The sequence below is a fragment of the Centropristis striata genome, chromosome 6 (genome assembly GCF_030273125.1).
Source record: "Centropristis striata isolate RG_2023a ecotype Rhode Island chromosome 6, C.striata_1.0, whole genome shotgun sequence".
In the NCBI taxonomy this organism is placed as follows: Eukaryota; Metazoa; Chordata; class Actinopteri; order Perciformes; family Serranidae; genus Centropristis; species Centropristis striata.
The window spans coordinates 24403656-24419802 of record NC_081522.1 but is presented as its reverse complement, the minus strand read 5'-3'; the positions used below and the strand labels follow the sequence as shown (position 1 = coordinate 24419802).

General features: G+C 37.6%; 2 protein-coding genes across 3 annotated transcripts in view; both read left to right on the top strand.

The window, feature by feature from the left end:
- The window catches only part of nup93 (nucleoporin 93), a 41286-nt gene extending 39780 nt beyond the window's left edge, over positions 1–1506 (top strand). For both annotated transcript variants that reach the window (XM_059335523.1, XM_059335525.1), the window contains one exon: positions 1102–1506. In XM_059335523.1, coding sequence (XP_059191506.1) covers positions 1102–1212 — 111 coding nt within the window. In that variant the 3' untranslated portion in view covers positions 1213–1506. The remainder of the gene's footprint in view (positions 1–1101) is intronic.
- Positions 1507–8527: 7021 nt separating this feature from the next.
- zpd (zona pellucida glycoprotein d) lies at positions 8528–15578 on the top strand. Its single transcript, XM_059335527.1, has 10 exons — positions 8528–8718; positions 8891–8942; positions 9535–9642; positions 11141–11349; positions 11471–11628; positions 11865–11979; positions 13044–13171; positions 13255–13438; positions 14226–14331; positions 15410–15578. Exons 1-10 carry the CDS (start codon positions 8698–8700, stop codon positions 15529–15531), a joined length of 1203 nt encoding a protein of 400 aa, XP_059191510.1. The 5' UTR covers positions 8528–8697; the 3' UTR covers positions 15532–15578.
- The last annotated feature ends 569 nt before the right edge of the window (positions 15579–16147 follow it).

Sequence of the window (16147 nt, the reverse complement as noted above, 5' to 3'; positions counted from 1 at the left end):
CACATAACTCCCATCCTGGCCTCCCTCCACTGGCTGCCTGTGCATTTTAGAGTCCATTTTAAGGTTATTTTATTTGTTTTTAAATCTTTAAATGGACCTCTCTGAGCTCCTCCACCCCTATGCTCCTGCTCGGTGCCTCAGGTCAGCTGATCTGCTGCTGCTGGAGGTACCGAGGTCTAAACGGAGCTCAGAGGGGACAGATCTTTCTCTGTTGCAGCCCACAAACTATGGAATGAGCTGCCTTTAGCCTCCTCACTGTCCATTTTTAAAACTCATCTTAAAACCTATTTTTATTCCTTGGCTGTCAACCACGCATGAGGCTCTGCTCTTGTTTTAGTGTTTTATGGTTTGCTTTTATTTATTGTTTTTTTTTAATTGTTTTTTAAAAAGCAATGCAACTATTTATTTTAGTGTGTATTCCTGTTTTATTTATTTTATTGTTTCTTGTTTGCTTGTTTATGTACATCACTTTGTTGCAGCTGTGGTTGTTTTTAAAGTGCTTTACAAATAAAGTTGAGTTGAGGCGTTACTAAAACACACTCTAGGGAGTCGGCTGCTCATTTGGAGTTATGGATGCACCTAGTTTACTGAGCTAGCTATAGCTAGCGTTAGCTGATAACTTAGCGTCCTCCTCCCCAGATCCCCACTCTAGTCCAGTTATGTTCCAATTATGGTTCCAAAAAAACCCAAGATGGTGACAGCCAAACAGCCAAACTTGAGGCTTTGTAACCACAGTCCACAACCCAAATGGGAAACTTCTATCAAGTCACTGTAGCCAAGTCCACTTCTGTACATACAGTCTGTGGACCAGACCAATACTGATACATTGTAATTTCAAAACAGTCAACATAGCCTGTTACATAATCACATAACAGAATCAGAAACATTTTCCATAAAGATAATGTCAATTTTGTTATAAAAAATATGAAGTGTTATCTGTAGAAAATATGGAACATTGTTTGGAAATGCCAAACAACATTTTGGCATGTTTTGTACTGTAGGGTCTTGTTACTTATATGCTCTAATTGTCTGATAGCTGTAATATTATTATTATTGAACCAGTGGCAATTTTTTAACTCTCCACATGACTTTTATCTGCAGCAACTCCGCAGCCAGGCCAGAGCCCTGATCACCTTCGCTGGGATGATCCCCTACAACATGGCCGGGGACACCAACGCCAGACTGGTGCAGATGGAACTACTAATGAACTGAGACAACATCAAAACACACACACACATACACACACACACACACACACACACACACACACACACACACACACACACACACACACACAGAACAACTTTTTGTCTTCTGCAGACACACTCACATGCCTACCATTTTGTTTTGTATAGAATCCAAATTTCATCGTTGACAGATAAATCCTCACATCACCATCAAAGTTCCTTTTAATTATCTGTTTTTGTTGTTTTTTTTGTTCTGTCTTTTTTCATTTCATATTTGTATCTTTGAAGATTTGGAATAAAAACATAAGTTTACTTTTCAGTTGTCTTTTACTTTTTATTTGAAACCACTAAATGTCCATTACATTTACTTTTACATCTATTTTTTGTTTAAACATTTTTAAAATTCATTGTTTTGCATGTGCAGAGCACTCAGGTCTTTGATTTTCATCAATGGAAGAATGTAACAAAGTACATTTACTCAAGTATTGTACTTAAGTATAATTTTGAGGTACTTGTACTTTACTTGAGTATTTCCATTTACTGCTACTTTATACCTTCCCTTTATATTTCAGAGGGAAATATACTTTTTACTCTCTACATTCATGTGGCACCTTATGTTATTATTAGTATGTTCAGATTAATACAGTATCACATATTATAGATAATACTAATATAATCAAATAATACATTATGATGCATTTGGCTACCTAGTAGTATATGAATGAATTAAAATGAGCTCCACCTAAGAGACACATAAATGCATCAATAATTATAATCCACTATTATATCATTTTTTTCTGAAATGGGCTATTCTGCATGACTACTTTTTGCTATTTTTAGATGCTAACTTTAAGTTTACTTTATTTTTTTGAATGAAGGACTTTGACTTTTCAGACACTGCAGTGTTGCTACTTTTACTTTGGTAGATTCTGACAACTCTGATTTAACTTCTGACAATTTGCAAATCATGAACCTTTCAAATCGTCGTTCTACCATTTCAGTGTTTTCTTTAGGATTTATTTTCAGCAGCGGGGGTGAAGGGTTATTTGTCCCGTGGATGGTGTGCATGTGTAAACATCAATCAGCAATTTAGAAAGCATAAAATATTACACTCAGCTGCTAAACAAGCTTTAGAACCAGTGTATCCCTCAGGATGTTCTGAGACTATATTGGAGGGACCCAAACAAAGTAGGGGGTCCTGTTGCATGCTCCCCTGGAGAACATTTTGGCCCTAAGCCTAAATTTGGTGCCTCTCACACGTTTTAATGCCACTATTCCATCTTAATCATTGCATATTTTAATGAATTATTATAAAGAAGATTAAGGGTTCTTCTATGTTTTATTTAAGGCATCATATTTTGAGTCTTCTTGTAAAGTATGTGGTGGATTCTAAACACACCCATGTGCTCTTATCTTGAAAGCTACATTTGTTTGCTTTTATTTTGAAGGCGGGCCGTAAAACTTAGTAAATACATGCAGAAACATGCGGGTAAACACTGAGTTCACACTAATTTTTTGCTTTTGCAACACTGGGCTCAGCAAACTCCTCTATGGATAGAGTAGAGTGTTGATTGATTGTCAGTTTTAGATATTCCTCTACTTTAACATGAGCGAGTTACTGTCAACAGTTCCTGGTCCTGAGTGTTGCAGGCCGGCCCCGTGTTGTTTCCACAGACTGGAGCAGTATCTGTGACACTTGTGTCCCTTGGCAGATGGTTGGTTGGCTTGAAGTCCGCTGCAGTACTGGAGGGATATTTCTGTCTCGTATCAGACGGGTGGTTTCTGGAGTAACGAAGGGAAGAGACATATTCTTCATGACCAGTCATCAGGTTTCACGGTTGTTCTGTATGAAAAAAATATGTGTGGAGAATTTAATGTGTTCCTGAGAATATCAGCCTGTATAATGAATGTATTGCTGGATTGTCTCTGTTTGGCTCTATGTGCTTCTGCTCTTGAGACTAACTCCAATGGGGCTCTGAAGAATGCTCACATCTGCTCTTATCTGAAGTTTGCTGACCCTATGGTCATGGTTCTGTGGTCAATAATTGGCCTCAAATGTCATGTTAGCGTTTGACATGTCGCTACCCCTTGAGCAGTTTCTGCTTGGATGGTAATTTCTCAAAGTGTGACGCTTAAATATAGCATGGTTTTAATGGTATTACCCAGCATGCTGTACACTGAAGCAACCACAGGGAGACACGGCTGCAGCAATATAACCATAAATATACACTACTGGTCAAAAGTTTTAGAACACACCAACTTTTCCAGAATTTAATTGAAAATGATGCAGTTTAATGTCTCAGTGTACTCTGAAATTAATGCACATTTGCAACATTTAAAATTCTTTATTGAGCATGATAGTGTTTTGAAAGTAAAAAAAAGATTCAAAATCACATTTTATGTTGGATTAAAGGACTAAAAAAAGACACAAAATGACTAAAAAAAGACACAAAATTACCAAAAAAGACACAAAATGACTTACAAAGACATGAAAAGAATTCAAAAATGGACAAAATAGCCCAAGACTCCATAGAGTTAAGTTGTTAACCCATTTCTTGTTCCCTGAAAAAGGCCTACCGGTACTTCTATAATTCTGAAATGTACATTATTTTTCAGTTTTGGTTAACCTTACCTTTTTTTATTTACCTCTGGCAGTTCACCACTTACCTTTGTACCCTTTCAAGCTGTTTGACTTGAACTGCTTGAATTTCAATAAAAAACTGGAAAAATTGGGGTGTTCTAAAACTAAATCTACCTAAACAGCCAATAAAGCACCTACCAATACAACTAGCAGCAAAAAGTGACTTGCAAGCCTCTAAGCACATTGCAGATCTTCATAAACAATCAGCCATCATCCCCTCTGTTAGATTTGTGGCCCACACTCTGTGTCCTTCAGTCTGGCCTCAGAGAACACAGATGGAGGCTCATTCTGTCTTGGCTGCTCCACATTACTGCACAGAGATGTTGAGTTCATCCCCGGCCACAGAGCCAGCCGAGCCAAGGACTGTGGGATGCATGCTGTCGTAGCCCAGAGCTGCCCCGCCAACTCTTCATAATATGCCTGATAATGCAGAAATCACCTGGCATGTAAATGACATTCTCATCTGAACTCTGAAGCTGATCAGCCACATGGGGTGATGGAGTCGCTGCAGAGTGTTTCCCTCTTCCTTGTGTGTGTTTGATGCCTCCAGTAGCAGAAGAGCTGATTCAAATGCAATCTAGCCTATCATGGCTCAATGTTGAAAAGAGGCTGGCCTCATGCACAGTGACATTTCTGAGCAACACATTAACAACACACAGACCTGAGTTCATGAAAGATAAAATAGTTTTTTGTAATACTGTGCATAAACATAACACCAGGAAGGCAGACAAGGGTGATATTGTGCAAGCTCATCCAAGAACTAATTCTCTGAAAAGAACAGAGCTTTATAGAGCGAGTAATATATGGAATGATTTACCACTTGATATCCGTCAAGAAAAAAGCAAAATATCCTTCAAAAAGAAATTCAAGATGTACTTTGTCAGTGGTTAATGTTAGGTGTTGGGCTTATTATATTTTTTGGAGGGGGTTTATTTAAATTTTTTTCGTTTATTTTGGTTGAAAGGTCGCTACTCTTTATAGAAGCGATGTTTGCCTGGATTCATGATGTCCAGGATTACAATCAATGATACTGGTTAAAGCTGTATTGTTGTTGTTTTTTTGTTGTTTTTTTGTATTTTATTTGTTTTCTGATCAAATGCATTTGACCAATTATTCCTAAACATTTAATCCAAATGGCTATAATTCAATGGTTTGACTCTACAAACTGTATTTTAAATTTGTGCTGCACTTTTCTAATGTATTTCGGAATGTATTTTTACTGTTAAAGTTGTTGTAGGACTGTATTACTTGTTGGAATGTTTTGACCCCAGGAAGACTAGCCAACTGCCACAGCACAAGCTAATGGGGATCCTTTAATAAAACAAACAAACAAACCTGCCTCTCAGGTGTTTGTGCTGCAGCTGGTGTTGTGAATCAGGCCGATGACAGACACCTCCTATAACCCGGCTATTTCACAACACCAGGGTGGCACTGCACCACTGACGACGAGACGGAGACCGCTACATGATGCTACATGATGCTACATGATGCTGCTGCTGAGGGAGGTGATGCAGGCTGCAGGAGAAACAAGGTTATAATAGTTTTGGATTTTTCATTAGTTTTAGTTTTAATTTTGTTGTGAATTTTTGTTTTCAAATTCAGTTAGTTTTAGTTAGTTTTTAGAGTGAGTTTGCTAGTTTTAGTTTAGTTTTTAGTTTTTGAAAATGCTTAGTTTTAGTTTAGTTTTTATTAGTTTTAGTTTTAGTGTTAGTTTTAGTTTTTTTGTAATGGGCTATATGTTGGGTGAGTGATTCAAAGAGGTCATAATAAATGTTTCCTTCATTTCCTTTGGTTTATCCATCTCAGCCCCAATAAGGTTATTAACTCTTACAGTTCTGGGTGTTTTGAATTTTGGTTCCAGTCTCAGTAAACATATTCACCATGTGTTGCATGTTCAAATAAATACACTGATTTATGAATGAAAAAAGTTGACAAAAACCAAAACTTTTCACTATAATTTTAGTTAGTTTTAGTTTGTTTTGTAACCACACAATACAGTTTCAGTTAGTTATCGTTTTTTTAAAAACTCTAGTTTTTATTTTTATTTCAGTTAACGAAAATGTTTTTTCAATTCTAGTTTTCGTTATTTCGTTAGTTTTCGTTAACTATAATAACCTTGGGGAGAACAAGGTGTGTTGTATTCACAGTGGCAATAAAACACACACACAACTAGAAGGTGCTTTTAAAATACCTGGGGAATTATTCAGTGGGTTGTTAACTGTTTTGTGTTTTTTGTGATGTCGGTTCTGTTTATTACACCTGTGCTCGCTTTATGGCATTTACACCCATTCATAACATCAATTTATTTATTTTTACACTTCATGATTTGTACTCATTCATTTGAACCACATCCATATGAATACTGAATTAAATACTGTGAAGATAAATGCTTCTAGTTAACACAGAACCAAATGTGTTATTTCTTATCTACAAAAACCTTTCTTACACCTTTTCTCTGTCAATAAATGATATTACCAATCTTTCCTCTGTAGATTTGTTCTGTCGCTGTTTGGGGCCAAACTTTAGCAGCACAATGAAATAATAATTTACAGCTTATTTCAATTTCAAAGGGGAAAAAAAACAGGCATCAAAGGAAATTGAAATTTATGATCAGTAAAATAAAATAGACAGCGGAGGAGCAAAGCCAATAATATGTGTGTCATGAGGTTTCAATGGAGCAATTTAACTGTTTGATATGCTAATGAAATCACTGGCAGACAGTCTGGGGGAGTAGGAGCAGAAACCCTCCTTGCTACATTATACTTTTGTTACAAATATTGGGATGCTTTCAAACAGAGAATAGATTTTAACTCCTGTATAAGCAGCCGGTTGTAATGGTTCCTCCAACCTTCCTGTCTGGATGTTTCTGAGGGTTCAGACTTGAGAATAGAGCCATAACTTAACCCATAAGAACCTATGGTGACACCCACGTATCAAACACTTTAAATCTTCTAGAATCTCCCATATTCAGCTTTATGCTTCACCTTAACTCATTAAATCCCTAAGTGACGTAAACTGTGTGACTGGAAACAGAAATGTAAAAGTAGCTAATTTTAAAAAGCTTATTTTTTGTTACTAGGCTAAGTTTAAACGCATTTAACAATTCTAATCCGTTAATAGGGTGAGCTGTGTTGCATTTAACTTGTTCTGATCACATTTCCTGAACAAATTAAAGTCACAATTTTGATAGGCCTATATGTTGTGGAGATGCAAAAGAAAAAGGCAAATTTGTGTCTCTGTACGCAGAAAATGTGTCTAGTTTTTTTCTATTTTAAAATAAAAAAATATCATAAACGGCCATTGTAAGGTATATATGTCACATCAAAGATATTTGACATTTAGAGGTAGTATTTTTTTTTTTTTTTAAAACATCAGAAATGTGTTCATGTGGTCCACTTATAGAAGACATCCATTAGGGATAACTGGCTCTGGGTTCTTATGGGTTAAATAACAGACAGAGATAAAACACATATTATTATCTCCAGCTATCTGACCTGCCAGAGATGGACTGCTGCAAACCTGCCTCATCCATCATGATGTCAGCAGTATTCTGCCTGTGATCGTCCCATCAGAGACAGATGGTCTGCTGATGGTGTCTGAATATGGAGTGCTGCCTCTGGGTGTGATGACTTGGCTCTGGAGGAAATACAGTGACCCACTTATTGCTTTCTCTTAACATACTGTTGAGCCCCTTACTGTTTGACCTGCTGACATTAAAAAACCTGATTTCTATTCATTTAATCTTTCTCTAGCTCCTCTTATATATTATATGTGGTTTAATAAATGTGGGATGCAAAAGAAGTCATCTTATTAAGTATTGCTTTGTAGTTTGTATTGTATTTGACATTAAATCTCCATCATTCCTGTTTGATTATAGTGTTAGATATAGTATTCACATTAAGAGTTCACATACGAGAAGTTGTGATGGGCTAAACTCTCAAAAGCACTGCACCATTTTTATTTTTTTGGTGACAATAGTGACATCTGGAGGAGACCTTTGCTTTTTATTTCTAATTCATGTAAAACATATTCATGGTGATAAGACAGAATTCAGCATATGTAAGTGAACTAACTACTGTTCAGAGGTTGTGAGAGCATCAGATTTTCATCTTAAAAGCACCCAAAACATCCCATAAACTGGAATGTGACTAAGTACATTTACTCCAAATATGTAATTATACTTTTAAGGGCAAATATTGTACTTTTTACTCCACTACATTTAGCTAACAGCTTGAGTTACTTTTCAGCTAAAGATTAAACATGAAAAAATATTATAAATCTAAAATGATTATGCATGTTTATAATTTAAATCACATAAAAGTATATTAAGTACTTAAAACGAGCCCTATTTTTAATCTTAAAATGCTGCATACATAAATGCAGCAAAAACAATAATCCAATAATATATTTAAAATATATATAAAACAATCTGAGTGGTTCCATTCTGTATAACGAGTACTTTCACTAATGATAGTTTAAGTACATTTTGATGCTGATACTTTAGTACTTTTACTGCAGTAAGTTTTGAAAGCAGGACTTTTACTGTAGTGGAGTCATTCTGCAGTGTGATATTAGTACTTTCTACTAAAGTAAGGGATCTGAATACTTCCTCCAGCACTGTGCATGCTCAATATGAACTATGGCCACAGACATCATAATCCGAAATATTGTAACATGATAAAGAGAAAAGCAAGAATCGTCACTTTTGGGAGGCTGGAAATGCGCCACAGCTCAAACTGACAGGTGTTCATCATTTGGGAGCAGCAGGTGTTGAAAACGCGGAGAACAGAGGAGAAGCTCCCGTTTGACTGAAAATATCGCATTTAAAAACAAGATTCATATAAATATATTACGCAAAACAGTACAGCAATGATCTTAATCAGTTTGAAGGTGGGTGTAGTTAAAATACATATATTCTATAGATATTAGTGATCATGTAAGAAAACTCCGCTAAATGTTTGTGTCGGTTAGCTGTTGTTGTATGTTCAGGACCCGCTACACGGTAAAGCAACAATGTAACATTATTAAACGCAGTTAAAGTGAAAATGTTTCTTCCGACCAGCTGATTGTGCTCCTCGTGCTCCTCCTGGGCCTCTCGCGGCTCCATGTTGAAGGTAAGTCTGTCTGCTTGGATCAAAATGTTTAATGTGTTGCAGCTTGTCCAAGTATTATATTAATATTATATTATATTATTAACAGTGGCGGTTCTAGACCAGTTTAACTGTGGGGGCCAAGCAGGGGCCAGTGTTTAATCAGAGGGGCACATTAAAAACAGCAAAGATGATATTTAAGCATCCAAAACCTTTATTTTAGCTCATTTAAAAATCTCATTGAAGTATATTTGGAAGATACAAATACATTGATTGAAACAATGAGACTAACCAACAATAATTATTTTTGCACGACAATGACATTTCTCATTTCTGTGCACAATTACTTTTTTTTATTTTGAAAGTGTAGTATAGTAAGAATGATCTTTTTTTATATATACACAAGCTTTTATTGCACAATTAAACTATTATACAATGTACACATTCTGGGTTCCTTTTGTGCACAATGAGATATTGTTTGAACAAAAAATAGGTAAGAATTGTTCAGTCGTCCATTGTTATAAATTGATCATTTAAATATTAATTTGACACAGGTCCCTGTGTAGAACCACCACTGATTATTAATTGTATTATATTAACAGTCATTTCTTTGTAGGGATGTGCAGCGTTGAGCATTGCACTAACGGCACCAGATGCGTTTTGTCTCAAGACCGAATGAGCTGCAGATGTGCTGTTGGATATTATGCTGAACACTGTGACAAAAGTAGGAACCATTTATTTAATTTTGTATTTTTTTTGTGTGTGTACTTATAATTTACCCTGCCTGAAAAGCATTTATTTGGTGTAAAAGGGGATCTGAGTTATAGTGAAACATCATGAAACATTTCATGATTAACTATTTTCAAAATGGGCCCCTCAGCTATAGAGTATTGCACCTCATGCTGGGAGGCCGACCTAAGAAGCCTGGTCAAACTGATGCAAAGAGGCTCCAGATTACCAGTTGTCCCCAGAAACATTAGAATCTACATTTCCCATCATGCAGCCAACAGCATACATTAATTAAACTGTCCCTGCCTGGTGAATGTTCATATTTGTGCCCCAGGTTTGTTACAGACTTACTGTTATACGGTCTATATTGAGGCACCGAGCCAGAGAAAGCTGATAAATGACTTGGGTGAGGGAGAACAACCCTTATGATGTCATCAGAGTCACAGGAGACATTATTAGTACTGTACCATATGACATAAACACCTTTTATCAAATTAGTCCAATAGATGCCTTCAGTGTAACTGTAAATCCTTCTTAAAGGCACAATATGTATAATTTTAATAATTCTAACCCTTATTTTTTTAAGGATTTTAGTCATCAGATATCTGAATATTAAGATATCAGAGAAACAAGCAAAGCCAACATTCATGGCTGATCCTTTGTGCAGCGAACATCATTGGAGACACACTTATTGTTTTAAAGTGACGCTGCATTATCCTGTATTATTATCTGTTTAAATCACCGGGTTGATTGGATTCGTTAAGAAGGAGATCTGTGGAGGGTTCAGCCATAACAGGCATGTTCCCAATGAGTAGCTGTTCCCACCAGTTAGTCCCCCTCAGCCTCTGTTAGCATACAGCTACTTTAGTAGCGGCTAACCAACAGAGTTTGAATGTGACATAAACAGTTCTGCGACACTAACATGATGATTCAGAGACAGTTTTGACCGTGACGTCAGTGACGACGCTGACAACAGACGGAACAGGAATCAGAGGAGATGGTTTCTTTCCTCTCAGTCTGCTCTGCTTATTTCTTTTAAAAATGGCGCTGTTATGTTGTGGTTGTGTCATATCCCGCCTCAACTGTATCCAGTCAGCCTAGACTAGTTAGTATCGGCTCAGATCGTAGCTACCTGAGGCAGGCAGGTACTATCTGAGCTGCTGACCGGTGAAGTTGGGCGGATCCTCTCTCCAAAGCATCCATATCAGCTCACTAGAGGGAAAAGAACCTGATGGAAACGTGCCTTATGAAACTCTGTCTTTTTCTTGATTATGAGATCCCTAGTGGCAGAAAATAACAAACTGTGCATTTAAATTTCAATCCAGTAGTTGACATGAAGTCGTTTGATTCAGGCTCTGATCAGAAACAAGACAGATGGAAACAGATGACCATTTATTTTTATTTTCCAGGCACCGTTTACTTTGTTTGCAAGACAGTACACATGTCATCTTATGAGTCTCAACAAGTGGTGATTACTGACTTTTGTTTTTCAGATGCACATATCAAAGTGATGTGTGGCAGAGACTACATAACCATCAGAGTGGTAGAAGATTTCTTTCAGTATCACAACGTGCCGCTGGAGTCCTTGCACTTGCCCAACAAGTCCTGTCGAGCCCAGAGAGAGGTCATCGACGGCGTGCCGTACTACATGTCCAGGATCTCTAAAGAGAAATATCTCACCTGTGGAGGCCGGCCGCTGGAGGTACAACCTGGGCCTCAAATAAAGGAAATTAAATGCACAATTCTGTCCCTGTTGCTAAGAGCAGAGATGGTATCTCAACAGTTTGCCTGTCAATAGTGCATTTTTTTTTATTTTCTTACAGCAAAACTTTACTCACATGTTCTATTCCCTGAGTCTGCTGTCAGAGCCTCAGGTCAACGGGAACATCATCAGAGAGCCAGTCATTAGGATGGAATACAAATGTGTCTATCCATACATCAGAAGAGTCAGTCTGCCTTTCCCAGTCGTCCCGCTCTCCAGGTAAGCTTTTACAAAATCTATTCACATCTATTCCAGTTTTTTCATGCTTGAGCAATACGCAGGATTCTCACGTATTCACCTGTCCATCAAAACCTTCCTGCTTGATTCCATGCTTCTGTGGCAGAGATGCCCAAACTATTGTCTTAAAGCACCTGTGAACGTCTAAGGGTCGTCTCCTGAAAACAGGTTTTATTGTAAACTCAGTCAGCCCAGAGATCTTTCTCCTGTTGTCGTAGTGAGACGGTGATGCGTGTAGATGACCTGGATGCCACCATCCAGATGATGCTCTACACAGACCGCTCCTACTCCAAGGCCTTCAGTAGCGCTCCCACCATTGAACTACGAGACAAGGTAGCTCAGTCGAACAGTTCTGCCAAACCAAATGTTCATGAAGCTTTTTGTATCATTTGCAGGGGTGAAAACCCCATTTCATTTTTTAGTCTAGACAGAATTGTCCAAAAAGTGAAAGTGAGGAGCATCGGGAACCGGGCTACTTTACTTATTTCAAGGGTGCTGAATCCAAAAAAATGGTTCCCAAGCGAAATTTTGAGTTTTTGACCTTCTCATTTGCATATCAAAATGGCGGCCAAATTGCCCATCCGTCATTGGACTATTTTCCCCTAGTTTTTTGTAAGTAGGCAATCAAAGATGAGGAAGATTGCCATCTTACAAAAAAACTAAGGGGAAATGGTCCAGTGACAAGATGGGCAATTTGGCCGCCATTTTGATATGCAAATGAGAAGGTCAAAAACTCAAATGTTCGTTTGGGAACCATTTTTTTTGGACTCAGCACCCTTTAAATATGTAAAGTAGCGCGGTTCCCGACTTGTACCCATAAATGTTCCTCACTTCTTATAGGAGGCCTTTTTTCTGAAATCCGTCTATTATTTGGGGGGGACAATAAACAGAATTTCAGAGAGTAATTTCTGGGGGGACATGAGAAATCTGTCTCTCCTGCTCCTTTGCAACTTGACTTGCAGGCTTGAACCCTCATCATGTTAAATAATGTTATTAAAAGTAATCATAGTAGTTATAGCATTGTTCTTTATTAGTCCATATTCTACCTGTGTGCAGGTTTTTCTATGTTCAACCAGCAATATCAACAATGGTATTATCTGGAAGGTGGTAATGATACACCTTTATAAACAGAATTTATTTGCACCCTGCTCTAATTTCCTCTATAGTCCATCAAAGTAACTTTACAAGAAATGTAAGCTCAAAATAATTTCCAAAACTCCAGAGGAAATACCTTCAGAAATAATGCTATGTTCTCCTTTGAGCTTGTTAACAATCATAAGCTATTTCCTTAACCATGCTTTTATTGAACATTACTATATTTGTATTCAATATTTTTTATTTGTGTTTACAATGATTTTTGGGGGATAACTTGTCACATGATGGTTTAATGTCTCCAGGTGTATGTGGAGGTGACGGTCACTGAGCCCACAGATTTCTTCCTGCTCCGGGTTAACGAGTGCTGGGCCACACAGTCGGCTCAGCCCAACACCACGGAGGGATCCATCCACACTCTGCTCCAGAACGGGTCAGAACATCTCTGTTCACACTTCATCTCACGTTTGTTCTCCAGTCAACCTGTTCTACTCCTCACCTCCTTCTCTCCTCCAGGTGTGTCAATGACCACACTGTTTCCTTCATTAACGTGAGCGCGGGACACTCTGGCCGTAACGGAGAGACTTCCACGGTTCGCTACAGCTTCGACATGTTTCGCTTCACAGCAGAACCTCACCAGCTCTACCTGCACTGCACCGTCCAGCTGTGTGAGCCAGACGACCACAAGTCCTGCACACCTGTGAGCTCTCATCTTAACTGCTAGCTTAACCCTTTATCAGGCAACAAACTATATTTGGTAACTTCAGGTAATATTTTGAGAAAAAAGTTATTTGACTAGAAAATTGACTAGATTAAAGTGGCAAATCTACAAGAAAAAAAGTCGCAGATTTAAGAGATTTAAAATGGCAAATCTGTGCGAAATTTATGAGAAAAAAGTGGGGAAAAAGCAACTTTTTTCTCGCAGATTCACCACTTTAAACCTCATAAATCTGGGCATTTTTTTCTTGTAGATTTGCCACTTTAATCTCATAGACTTTTTTCTCAAAATATTATTTTCGTATGTTTTTTTACACATTCTGGCTGTATGTAATATCCTCCAATATTCTCTAGGGTTGAAATTTGGAATTTGCAAGTATTTCAATGAGTGTCCTATTAAGGGTTAAAGTGGTGAATCTGGGAGAAAAAAGTTGCTTTTTTTCCACTTTTTTCTCGTAAATCTGCGACTTTTTTGCGCGCAGATTTGCCACTTTAAATCTCTTAAATCTGCAACTTTTTTTCTTGTAGATTTGCCACTTTAATCTAGTACATTTGCAACTTTTTTCTCGAAATATTACCTGAAGTTACCAAATATAGGTCTTTGCCTGATAAAGGGTTAAGGGTGCATATGAACTTAGGCTTCATTATGTTTCAGCCCTAAGAGAAAATGTAGTGAAGTTAAACTCCTATAAAGTCATATAGGGTTTATTGTTGAGGCTGATCTATTTTTATTGTGCAGTCTCTCATGCCTCACTATGTTTCCTTGACAGATCTGTAATTCAATCAGTAAGAGGGAAGCGGTGAGAGCGGACCCTGCTCTGGGCCTCCTGTCTTATGGACCCATCAGGATTGAAATACCAGACAGAACTCAGTCCAGTGAGATGTTTCTTCTTCTTTCCCCGTTACAATCAGGAAGTTTGTCTTTGCTTTCATCGGATGCGATACTCTGCCTCTGTGGTTACACAATCTCAATCAATCAATATCCTTTATTTAACCAGGTAAAATTCATTGAGATTAAAATCTCTTTTTCAAGAATGACCTGGCCAAGAAGGCAGCACCATGATAAAATAAGAACAATCAACCACAATTCTCATACACCACATTCAACATCAATTAAAGTACATACAAGATCAGGGACAAGACTATATGAAGATTGAGATGAGTACAGTTAAAAATGAAATAAATAAACTGGTGACAGATGAATGAATAAACCCGGCCGTTATCAGAAAATAGTTTTACAAACAATTGCATTGACCAAGAGAACTATCTTCTCTGTCCTTCAGGATTACTTTGAATTCTCCCAAGGTGACCAGCTCAGTTCTAGCTCTGGGTACCAACATCTGTAACACATCCCTAGAACGCAAACCATAGCTACATTTGTTTGTGGACATGTAAACACATAGATATGAAGGGACCAGCCCAATAAGACACTTAAACAAAACACTTAAGACACGTAAACAAAAAACAACCAGTGTGAGAGTCTTCGTACAGATAGCGATGGACATTTTGCAGTGGCATACAGGGTACAATGGTGGACACGATTTCCACAGCCAGTTAAAAATCGCAGAGCACAGTGGTAGACGGTATCCTGGTCAGGGGCGTTTATGTACAGCAGGTCACCGTAATCTAACAACGGTAAAAAGGTCGCAGTGAACAAACGTTTCCTGGCCTGCAATGAGAAGCATGATTTATTTCTAAAAAAGAAACCTAATTTAATTTTTAATTTGGAGACCAGTTTTTCAATATGAAGTTTAAAAGACAATTTTTCATCAATAATGAAACCCAGCTATTTGTACGAATTGACCCTTTCAATTTCGGTCCCATGACTAGTTATAAGCTTTGGCAAAACTTTTGGTAGAGGTTTTCCATTTGAAAAAAAGCATTAATTTAGTTTTATCTGTATTTAAAACTAATTTCAATTTTGTCAGCTGTGACAATCTGTCATTTGTTTCAGGCGTCCTGGCCGTGGTGCTGCTGCCTGTGGCAGCTGTGTGGACTGTGGGCTTCTTCCTCATCATCCTCATCACTGTGGCCAAGGCAGGCAGCAGGAGGCTCACAGCGACCGAGGAGCACTGACCACCACATCGCTGCTAGTAGCAGCTTCAATAAAACTTTGAAAAGCGTTCATATCTCCTTTTATTCCTCATTCATCATTCCCCACACAAGTGTTTCGTCATGCCAGTGTTCATTTTTGATTATTTTTTATCATTATTTTGTTTTTACACTGGGCAAACACGTCCAAAGTTTAGGTTATGTGGCATTGGGACTTTCAACAGCAAAATTCAAGTAATAATCATAGAAATGCATGATCCTTGAATCAGATTGGGGAAAATCCATCCTGGCTCAGTTCATTTTTCATGTGGAGTTCCAAGTGAATGTCCTGGTTGTGATTCAAAGACCGGTTTAAGAGTTTCATTAGCCACACATCCTCACAACTCATTAGCACTTCCATCCAATCGCTTCCCTCAGTTAAATAAATTAGCTTTCCTAGTTTATTTTAACAATGCTGTGGGTAATACTCATTAATAGAACTATAAATACAGTTTGCAAAAGTATTCATTCCCCTTGGATGTTTCACCCTTTTGTTGCTTTTACACATGAAATCATGGTCGATATAATTTGGCCTTTTTAAAAGAATTTGCAAAAAAATATATTATTACAAAATAATGTCAATTAATAAAAAAATATGTAA